The sequence below is a fragment of the Macaca nemestrina genome, chromosome 1 (assembly GCF_043159975.1).
Source record: "Macaca nemestrina isolate mMacNem1 chromosome 1, mMacNem.hap1, whole genome shotgun sequence".
In the NCBI taxonomy this organism is placed as follows: Eukaryota; Metazoa; Chordata; class Mammalia; order Primates; family Cercopithecidae; genus Macaca; species Macaca nemestrina.
In genome coordinates, this window is record NC_092125.1 from 212,793,431 (window position 1) to 212,804,180 (window position 10,750).

At 54.2% G+C, this 10,750-nt stretch overlaps 1 protein-coding gene and 1 long non-coding RNA gene across 5 annotated transcripts in view; both read left to right on the top strand.

Moving 5' to 3' along the window:
• LOC105483076 (endothelin converting enzyme 1) overlaps positions 1 to 9,706 on the top strand; it is a 132,944-nt gene extending 123,238 nt beyond the window's left edge. For 3 of the 4 annotated variants that reach the window (XM_011743681.3, XM_011743680.3, XM_011743679.2), the window contains exons 17-19: positions 1,432 to 1,622; positions 5,055 to 5,150; positions 6,767 to 9,706. In XM_011743681.3, coding sequence (XP_011741983.1) covers positions 1,432 to 1,622; positions 5,055 to 5,150; positions 6,767 to 6,943 — 464 coding nt within the window. In that variant the 3' untranslated portion in view covers positions 6,944 to 9,706. The remainder of the gene's footprint in view (positions 1 to 1,431; positions 1,623 to 5,054; positions 5,151 to 6,766) is intronic. The other variant, XR_011625105.1, reaches the window with a different exon arrangement.
• Positions 1,629 to 3,923, top strand: LOC139363913 (uncharacterized). Its single transcript, XR_011625117.1, has 2 exons — positions 1,629 to 2,560; positions 2,716 to 3,923. It is a non-coding gene; the product is annotated as an uncharacterized lncRNA (long non-coding RNA).
• Positions 9,707 to 10,750: the final 1,044 nt, after the last annotated feature.

The following is a 10,750-nucleotide window of genomic DNA, read 5'->3' on the forward strand; positions in this document are numbered from 1 at the left end:
CCTTCAGACTGGGCCAGTCGTCTTCCAGGCCCCACTGCCTCTGCTTTCTGTACCCTTCACTTCTTTTTTATTTTATTTATTTATTATTATTGTTTTTTTGAGATGGAGTCTCTCTTTGTCGCCCAGGCTGGAGTGCAGTGGTGTGATCTCGGCTCACTGCAACCTCCACCTCCCGGGTTCTCACCATTCTTCTGCCTCAGCCTCCCGAGTAGCTGGGACTACAGGCGCCCGCCACCTCGCCCAGCTAATTTATGTATTTTTAGTAGAGACGGGGTTTCACTGTGTTAGCCAGGATGGTCTCCATCTCCTGACCTCGTGATCTGCCCGTCTTGGCCTCCCAAAGTGCTGGGATTACAGGCTCTGCACCCTTCACTTCTAAGGTGTTAGCTTTGGAGACAGAAGGATCTGGGTTCAAATCCTTGCTCTGCCACCTGCCGATTATATGAAGTTTAGCAGGCGCTGTCATTTCTCCAGGCCCCCACATCTTATCTGTAAAAGGAGCGTGATGGTTCCACCCTCCCGTGGTGATTGGGAGGACTGTGAAGTGTGTAGGGAGGTGCCCCGCTCGTGGAAGTTGTCTGGCACTTGGGGTTCCTATTAGGTTTAGGAGGGAGTGGACATTTCTCCACCACTCCAGAGACTTCTCCAGTCCAACTGCAATCAGGGCGTTGAAGTCAGTCCCTCCTCCCCAACTAATGTCCAAAATCCTCCTCATTGCCTCCTACCTTGGGGACTCCCAGGCAGAGATGGAAGAGGCAGAGACCTGGGTGGCCTGGGCCTGTCTTGTGATCCTAAGTCGGCTGGCTCCATCTGCCTCTTCCTAGGCATCTGTTACTCAGGGTCAGTTAGGCAGTGTTGAAAATAGGCCAGGCGCGGTGACTCACACCTGTAATCCCAGCACTTTGGGAGGCCGAGGCAGGCAGATCACTTGACGTCAGGAGTTCCAGACCAGCCTGGCCAACATGGTGAGACCCCCCGTCTCTACTAAAAAAAAAATACAGAAATCAGTTAGACATGGTGGCATGTGCCTGTAATCCTAGCTACTCCGGAGGCTGAGGCACGAGAATCACTTGAACCCAGGAGGCACAGGTTGCAGTGAGCTGAGATTGCGCCATTGTACTCCAGCCTGGGTGGCAGAGTGAGACTCTGTCTCAAAAAAAAAAAAAAAAAAAGGAAAAAGAAAACAAAGCAAGCCCCACTGAGCCTCAGGCCACGATGGGACTTTCCCTGGATCTCTCTCCTCCATCCTCTCCCGCCTCTGACCGGCCTCCCCATCCATGTCCCTCGGCACTCACAGGGACCTCGTCTCCCCATGCTGGCTGGAGGACGGGGGTGGACGGATGAACCACTTCTCACCAGGAGGAGGGAGGAGTAGCAGGTCCCCGCTCTGCCACTCCCTCCCTTGACATGATGCCTCCCTCTGACCCACAGGACGGGAGTATGACAAGGATGGGAACCTCCGACCGTGGTGGAAGAACTCGTCCGTGGAGGCCTTCAAGCGTCAGACCGAGTGCATGGTTGAACAGTACAGCAACTACAGCGTGAACGGGGAGCCAGTGAATGGGCGGCACACCCTGGGGGAGAACATCGCCGATAACGGGGGCCTCAAGGCGGCCTATCGGGTGAGAGCCCCGCTCCCCACACACGCCTGGGCCCAGCGCTGGCTCCATCCAGATGCCTGTCTATAGAGGATCATCACGGACAACCGGGGCAGGCGCAGCAGCCATGCGAGCTTCTGTTTCCTCTTCTGCGAAATGGGGGGTGGTGAGGACCAATCATGAGGCTGACTGTGGAGGCCCCCGCCACAAGGGCTTGGCACCAGACGGCTTTGTGCCTTCTGAGTCTGGCCTGACAGAGACACAGGATGGGGCTCGGGCTGGATACGCCTGAAGAGCCTGCCTGTTCTCACCTTTGCAGGGGAGGCCACCACCAAGTCAGCCCCCTGTGGGTCTGGGAGGCCCCTGGGGACTAAGCAGCCAAGGCAAGGGACACTGGTCATGGAGCCAGTTCCGGGTTCAAGTCCTGGTTCTGGAGTAAGTTGCTGAACCTCCTTGAGCCTCACTTGACTTGGCTCTGATTAGCTACTACCTGCATTATTGGGTTGTTGGGAAGATAAAGCAAGATGATTTAGACACAGGCTGACCCCAGAGAGATACTCAGAGATGCTCCCCGAGTCAGATGGGAGAGGTAACAGAGGCCACGAGAGAAAAACAGTAGGTGTCTGTCAGAGAGAGGAAGACAGGGCTTCCTCCCAACCGCGGCAGTAAGAGCAGAAATCCGTAGAGCTGTCATTTATTGAGCCTTCTTAAGTGCCAGGCTTGGAGTATTCCTAGCAGCTTTGCTGTTAGGTATTATAATCCCCGTTTTGCAGATAAGCAAACTGAGCCCAGAAATATTGGATATTAGGTTGCTTAAAGTCCACGAGTCAATGAAAGGTATTGAGAATCTACCCAGCAGGGGCTGTGTCTGAAGCTCATCCTGCTCTCAAAAAGCTTATACCCTTAGTGGAGGCTGGAAGGGGAAGAAAGGCAAATAAATACATAATAAATCTGTAAGATAGGCCGGGCGCGGTGGCTCAAGCCTGTAATCCCAGCACTTTGGGAGGCTGAGACGGGCGGATCACGAGATCAGGAGATCCAGACCATCCTGGCTAAAGCGGTGAAACCCCGTCTCTACTAAAAAAAAAAAAAAAAATACAATAAATCTGTAAGATAGTGTCAGCTATTGATGAGGCGATGAATATAAACTGGGGCGAAGTAATAAGCAATAACGGGGTAAGAGGAATAATGGGGGGACGCTGGCCACGGCAGGCCTTCTCTGGGGTTATGACATTTGCATTGAGACCTACATGATGAGGAAGAGCCTGGGAAAAGCTGGGGAAAATGGTCTCAGCAAAAGGAAGAGCAAGTGCAGAGGCCACGAACTAGACACAAGCCTGGCACGTCCAATGATGGGAAGATGGGCGGGGCAGAGTGCAGGGAATGCAGGGACCAGACCACTCTGGGCTTGTTGGCTGTGGCTGAGGAAGGAGTTTGGGTTTTGTCCTGGTTATGATAGAGAGACACAATAGGGTTTTAAAATAGAGGAATGACATGACTCAACTTACCCTTTAAAACGGGTCAGCTGGGCTCAGTGGCTCATGCCTGTAATCCCAGCTACTTGGGAGGCTGAGGCATGAGAATCACTTAATCCCGGGAGGCAGAGGTTGCAGTGAGCCAAGATTGGGCTACTGCACTCCAGCCTGGGTAACAGAGCGAGAGACCGAGACTCTGTCTCAAAAAAATAAATAAATAAAAATAAAACAAGAGTCAGCTAGGTGCCGTGGCTCACACCTGTAATCCCAGCACTTTGGGAGGCCGAGGTAGGCGGATCGCAAGCTCAACTTCAAGACCAGCCTGGGCAACATGGTCAAACCCCGTCTCTACCAAAAATACAAAAAAATTAGCGTGGCATGGTGATGTGCATCTGTGGTTCCAGTTACTCAGGAGGCTGAGATAGGAGGATTGCTTGAGCCTGGGAGGTGGAGGTTGCAGTGAGCCGAGATTGTACCACTGCACTCCAGCCTGGGTGACAAAGGGAGACTCTGTCTCAAAAAAAAAATAAATAAAAATAGAACAAGAGTCAGCTGGGCACCATGGCTCACACCCGTAATCCCAGCACTTTGGGAGGCCGAGGTAGGTGGATCACAAACTCGACTTCAAGACCAGCCTGGGCAACATGGTGAAACCCCGTCTCTACCAAAAATACAAAAAAATTGGCTGAGCATGGTGGTGTGCATCTGTGATTCCTCCAGGAGGCTGAGGTGGGAGGATCGCTTGAGCCTGGGGGGTGGAGGTTGCAGAGAACCAAGATTATGCCAATGCACTCCAGCCTGGGCGACAGTGACCCTGTCTCCAAAAAAAAAAAAAAAAACTAAAAAACAAGTCAGTATAACTACAGCCATGGGCCAAATCTAGCTATGAGGCTGTTTTTATAGGTGAAGCTTCTTGGGGGTCACAGCTGGCTCCATTTGTTTCCATGTCTGTAGCTTTTTTTTTTTTTTTTTTTTTTTTTTTTTTTTTTTTTTTGACACAGGGTCTCACTCTGTCACCCAGGCTGGAGCGCAGGGGCATGATCTCAGCTCACTGCAACCTCCACCTTCCGGGTTCAAGTGATTCTCCTGCCTCAGCCTTCCGAGTAGCTGGGATTACAGGCATGCGCCACCGCGCCTCGGCTAATTTTTGTATTTTTAGTAGAGATGGGATTTCACCATGTTGCCCAGGCTGGTCTCAAACTCCAGACCTCAAGTGATCCACCCGCCTCGGCCTCCCAAAGTGCTGGGATTACAGGTGTGAGCCACCACGCCCGGCCATGTGGCTTACCTTACTGCTGTAGTAGCAGAATTGAGTCATTGCGATGGCAACCCTTAGCCCACAAATCCCAACGTACTCACTCTCTGGCCGTCCACAGAGAAGGGTTGCCAGCACCTGCTTCCTAAGGTTCACTGAAGTTACTTTGCCAGGAAGGGAATGGAATTGGATCAGCCTGAGTCAGAAGACTGATGAGAAAGCTGTTGTGAGGTTGTCCAGCCAGGAGACAGGGTAGAGCACTGGGAAGCGGGAGCAGAGCAGTGGTCAGTGTTTGATCTGAGAGAAAGAGAAGAATTGAAGAAGCGTTCTGGGTTTGGGGCCTGAGATGATGGATGGTGGTACCTTTGACCATGATGGGGAAGGTGTGTGTGTGTGTGTGCGCGCGTGCTGCCATTCTGTTTGTACCATGTTAAGTTTGAGATGCATCTTGACTGTCCAGCTGGCACAGTTAAATATACACATCAGGGAAGAGGCTGGAGCAGAAGGCGTAAATGTGAGAGCCATCAGTGCGTAGAAGGTATTTTAAGCCATAGGGCTAAATGAGTGCACATCAAGAAGAGGGCTCCCCTAGGCTGAGCCCAGGCCCAGATCCCCGGAAACTAGTACCTGCCCTGACATGGGGGAGCTCCCTGAGACCTCCATACCAGTCCCCTCCTTCACCACCTGCCATGGGAACCCCTGAGCTTTGGTTTTCTCTCCTCCCAGGCTTACCAGAACTGGGTGAAGAAGAACGGGGCTGAGCAGACGCTGCCCACCCTGGGCCTCACCAATAACCAGCTCTTCTTCCTGGGCTTTGCACAGGTGGGTCCATTAGGAAAACATGCCACACATGGTACATTCTGCCATCCTGATGTTTCAAGAGCCCAGAGAGCCGAAAGGCAAGTTCCCCACAGATTGAGGACTTCCCAAGTCCCTGGACCGTGCACCGCACATGTGCCCTGTCATTAGAGAGATGCACAGAAGGGCCAGAAGTACCAGTGAAGGGATTCCTGGATCTGGTCAATGAGAGGACGAGCTGATCACTCAGGACCCTTCTGGTTCTAGGGTTCTAGAGATTTCTTAAACATAAGATGCCCAGCCAGGCACGGCAGCCCACACCTGTAATCGCAGCACTTTGGGCAGCCGAGGCAAGCAGATCACCTGAGGTCAGGAGTTTGAGACCAGCCTGGTCAACATAGTGAAACCCTGTCTCTATGAAAAAATACAAAAAAAAATAGCCAGACGTGGCAGTGGCTGCCTGTAGTCCCAGCTACTCAGGAGGCTGAGGCATGAGAATCACTTGAACCCGGGAGGCAGAGGTTGCAGTGAACTAAGTTCATGCCACTGCACTCCAGCCTGGGCAACATAGCAAGACTCTCAAAAAAAAAAAAATGCCCCAGATCATGCCTTCACTCGGCATTCATCTGGTAGCCTTCTGCTGGCACTCAGAGCTACCAGGCCATTAAGACAATTTGTTCTGCCCAGGAAACGAGAGATCTGGACTAAATCCAAGCTTTTCCAACTGGTGTTTGGACACAGTCCTTTGTTCAGATGGAATCGAATGCGGGTGCCTCAGACAGAGATGCTGCGCTGGCTGAAGGAGAACAGTTTGGAGACAACTGCGTTAGAGGCTGCTGGCATGGGGAGTGGCACACACCAGCCCTACACCAGTCCACTTTCTCTTCCTGACCCACTCAGGGGGTCCTCCTGACTCCCCGGGATCTCAGGATCAGTTTGGGGGCTCATCCCCCTGGTGTTGTTTTTCTGAGTTTTGTGTTTTTGGAGCCGGAGTCTTCCCTCAGTTGCCCAGCCTGGAGTGTGATGGCATGATCTCAGCTCACTGTAACATCAACCTCCCGGGTTCAAGTGATTCTCCTGCCTCATCCTCCCGTGTAGCTGGGATTATAGGATGCACCACCACACCCAGCTAATTTTTGTATTTCTAGCACAGCCAGGGTTTCACCATGTTTGTCAGGCTGGTCTCAAATTCCTGGCCTCAAACGATTCACCCCTCCTTGGCCTCTCAGAGTGCTGGGATTATAGGCATGAGCCACCACACCCAGCCTTATTTTGTTTTTTGAGACAGGATCTCACTCGGTCACCCAGGCTGGAATGCAGTGGCACAATCTCAGCTCACTGCAGCCTTGACTTCCCCAGCTCCAGTGATCCTCCCGCCTCAGCCTCCCAGGAGCTGGGACCGTAGTGCACACCACCACGCCTGGTTAATTTTTTTTTTGTGTAGAGATGGGGTCTTGCCATGTTGCTCAAGCTGGTCATGAACTCCTGGGCTCAAGCAGCCCTCCCACCTTGGCTCCCAGAGTGCTGGGATTACAGGTGTGAGCCACTGCACCTGGCCTCCCCTGCTGTTATAATGGGGACAGTCTGGCAGCCCCAGGGCCCCACAGTGACCCTGGCCTCTCTCTCTTGTCCCTTCAAAGGTCTGGTGCTCCGTCCGCACACCTGAGAGCTCCCACGAAGGCCTCATCACCGACCCCCACAGCCCCTCTCGCTTCCGGGTCATCGGCTCCCTCTCCAATTCCAAGGAGTTCTCAGAACACTTCCACTGCTCACCTGGCTCGCCCATGAACCCGCCTCACAAATGCGAAGTCTGGTAAGGACGAAGCGGAGAGAGCCAAGACGGAGGAGGGGAAGGGGCTGAGGACGAGCCCCCCGTCCAGCCTCCAGGGCATTGCTCAGCCCGCTTGGCCATCCGGGGCTCTGCTTCCCCGCACTGGAGGGCTTTCAGCTGGAACCGAGCCCATGGTGTCGGCTCTCAACAGAACCCACCATCTGACCCCTGTGAAGAGCCGGACATCCAGGCACACACGTGCGCCACCTTCAGCGGGCATTCGGGTGTCGGGCGGGTGGCTCATCAGGCCTGGGCCCCATGCTGACAAGCGCCAGATACGCCACAAATACCACTGTGTCAAATGCTTTCAAGATATATTTTTGGGGAAACTATTTTTTAAACATTGTGGAATACACTGGAAATCTTCAGGGAAAAACGCATTTAAACACTTTTTTTTTTTAAGGAAAGAATTGGTATATTTATTATGTTCTGTTTTTCTAAATAACCTGTGGACAAGGGAAGCCCCACTGATTTACCCCCTTTCTTCCCCACTCCCTGTGGGGCTGGGCTGAGGCAGGGATCCCTCTTCCCCACTCCCTGTGGGGCTGGGCTGAGGCAGGGATCCCTGGGCCACAGAGCAAGTCTCCAAATCAGACAGCTGCCTTGGCTCTTGGGATGTGTGATTTCAGCTCCTGTCACCTCGTGCAGAGGCATGGAGACCAGTAGAAGTGTGGAGGCCAGGCAGAGGGAGGAGCCGGCTCTGGGAGGTCCCAGCTCATGGGCACTGCCCCTTCAGCTAGCCTGCCTCTGTCCCCTGAGTCCAACAGTGGGAGCCCTAGCAGGGAAGTTCTGATCCCCAAAGCCACAGCAGGGGACTGATGGCTACGGCAGAATGAGGCCAGGTCAGGACCCTCAAACATCATCTGGGCGTACCAAGCACCCTGAAGCCAGACTGCAGGAGCCCTGCAGGGTGAGACTCTATTGGAGATACACTGCTGGCCACAGGTGTCCCCTCTCGGTCCCACCTTTTCAGGCTGTCCCATGTCTATCTCAGGGGCCCATTACCTCTCTGCAGCAGTCCCCCATCCCAGCCACACCAGGGTCTGTCTGGCCAACCTCTTCCCCAGGAAAGGAGAAAAGAGAAAATAGGCTGGGTACGGTGGCTCACTCCTGTAATCCCAGCACTTTGGGAGGTCAAGGTGGGCGGATCACCTGAGGTCAGGAGTTCGAGACCAGCCTGGCCAATGTGGTGAAACCCCATCTCTACTAAAAAAAATACAAAAATAAGCTGGGTGTGGTGACAGGCACCTGTAATCCCAGTTACTCGGGAGGCTGAGGCAAGAGAATCACTTAGACTCAGGAGGCAGAGGTTGCAGTGAGCTGAGATTGCGCCACTGCACTCCAGCCTGGGTGACAGAGGGAGACTCTGTCTCAAAAAAAGAAAGAAAAGAGAAAACAGCTCTCACCTCCCACAGGACCCAAATCCTCTCCCTCTCTAAGCACCGTCATCCACCACATGGCTGGGCCTGGCTCCCAGGACCAGTCCAGTCCTCTAGTGCCTTATCTGAGGCTGCAGCCACCAGTCTCCACCCCAAGGAGACAGCCCCTGCCCCTAGATGCTCCTTGGCCTCCTCAGTGCAGCCCCCAGGTGTCCTGACGGAAGCACAGGCTGTAGCCCCATTTCCCCGGTGCCTGCAGGGCTAACCCCCACGGCAGCCCAGGAGCTCTGGCCTGCAGGTCCGCGACGTGGGGCATCGGAAGACTGCAGAACTGCTGGACTTACCCTGGGTGGCAGCCCATTGTTGGCCCCTGGGTTGAATCAAGATAGTACTTGTAGCTAGATGGATGGACTCCCCTTTGAGGGATGCTTTTAGCCAGAGGACACTGCGAGAGGAAGGTTCCTCAACCCAGTCTGGCCGGTGGTGTCTGTCCCTTGCCTGAGACCACAGCTTCTCCAATAGCAGATTGACAGGCTCCACCAAGTGGAAGCACCTGGAGCGGTCTCTGCCGTCCAGTGGGGAAGCCAGGCCCCAAGACAGAGGCGGGGGCAGCACGTGCCCTCCACAGCCACCGCTTTTCCACCTCAGCAGCCCAGGCCTCCTGACCTAGCCCTGCCCGGAGAGTGGGTTCCCCTCACCCGGGAAGCTGGAATCCTCCTGCCTGAGAGGAAGCAGACAGCACAGGGACACGCCTGCCACCTTGGGGTCAGCCTCCGAGCTGGTGCAGGGTGTCGAGAGTGGATTGCAGAGGGAGGCCCTGGTCCCAGCACGCAGCAATCCTGGTAGCTCTGCAGAGGAGACAGGAACCCGAGAAGGAGCTGGGGTAGGAGGCGGCCGTAGTCTGCTTGCCACATAGAGGTGGGCTTCTCCCAGCCATGGTGTCCCCTCTGCCTCCCCTCCCCTGACCCTCCTGCCTTCCACGTGGAGATGGTCCTGCAGTGTCAGCACCAGCACCGTGGGCTTGGACCCCCTGGACTGAGGCAGGTGTCCTAGGGCTGGGGGTGCAGCCCGAGGGAATGGAGACCACACTCCTGGCTCAGGTCTGCTGGGGCCGGCGGTGGGTTGGGGAAGAAGAGGGCTCAGGCCCAACAGGGGTGGAAGCCCCTGCCACTGCTACTACCCCCTCCAAAGCTTTAAGGAAGATGAAGTGAGACCCCTCCCCTTAGGCCTGGGGAGCCAGAGGGCTGGCTTCTCTGTGGGTGCGTGGACGTGGAGTTGGGAGCTGGGAATCTATTTTTTGTATTATGTTTTGTGCTACTGTAGTTTTGGTGTGGCACTATTGTAATGGAAATAAAGTACTTGTAAGGAGGGCCATGTGTCTGGGTGTCTGTCCTCCCAGGGTGCTGTGTGTCCTGAGGCCGGCACAGGGCTGCCCACCCTAGTTTCTCCAGGGCTGGGCGCACTTGCCCCTGCGAGCAGGGACCTTGGACCCTGACAAATGCCAGAAGGTTGCTCAGTACCTGTGCCCCCAGCCACCCTTCCTTCACCTACAATTGTGTGAGCACCCCCTGCTGGTGAGAATGATGCACATCACCACCTGGGTCCAAGAGGCCCTCCTGGTAAAAATAATTTTTCTGTTATCTTCGAGCAAGGGAGTTGCCAGGTCTCAGATGCTTGGGCAGGGCAGGAAGTAGAGAAAATCAAAGAAAGGTTCAAGGAGGGCCGGGTGCGGTGACTCTTGCATGCAATCCCAGCACTTTGGGAGGCCAAGGCAGGTGGATCACTTGAGGTCAGGAGTTTGAGACCAGACTGACCAACGTGGTGAAACCTCAGCTCTACTGAAAATACAAAAATTAGCCAGGTGTGATGGTGCACACCTGTAATCGTAGCTACTCGGGAGGTTGAGGTGAGAGAATCGCTTGAACCTGGGAGGCGGAGGTTGCAGTGAGCTGAGATCACACCACTGTACTCCAGCCTGGGCAGCAGAGCGAGACTCCATCTCAAAAAAAAAAAAAAAGAAAAAGCCAGGCACAGTGGCTCACGCCTGTAATCCCAGCACTTTGGGAGGCTGAGACGGGTGGATCACTTGAGGTCGGGAGTTTGAGACCAGCCTGGTGACCATGGGGAAACCCCGTCTCTACTAAAAATACAAAAATTAGCTGGGCACAGAGGTACACGCCTGTAGTCCCAGCTACTCAGGAGGCTGAGGCAGGAGAATCACTTGAACCTGGAAGGCAGAGGTTGCAATGAGCCAAGATTGTGCCACTGCACTCCAGCCTGGGCGACAGAGCAAGACTCTGTCTCAAAAAAAAAGGAAAGAAAAGTTCAAGGAAGAGTCTCTGATGGTCACTATACCTCCTGGGGTTTGCATATGTTCTTCACTCTGCCTGGAATGTTCTTGCCTGATAAACTAC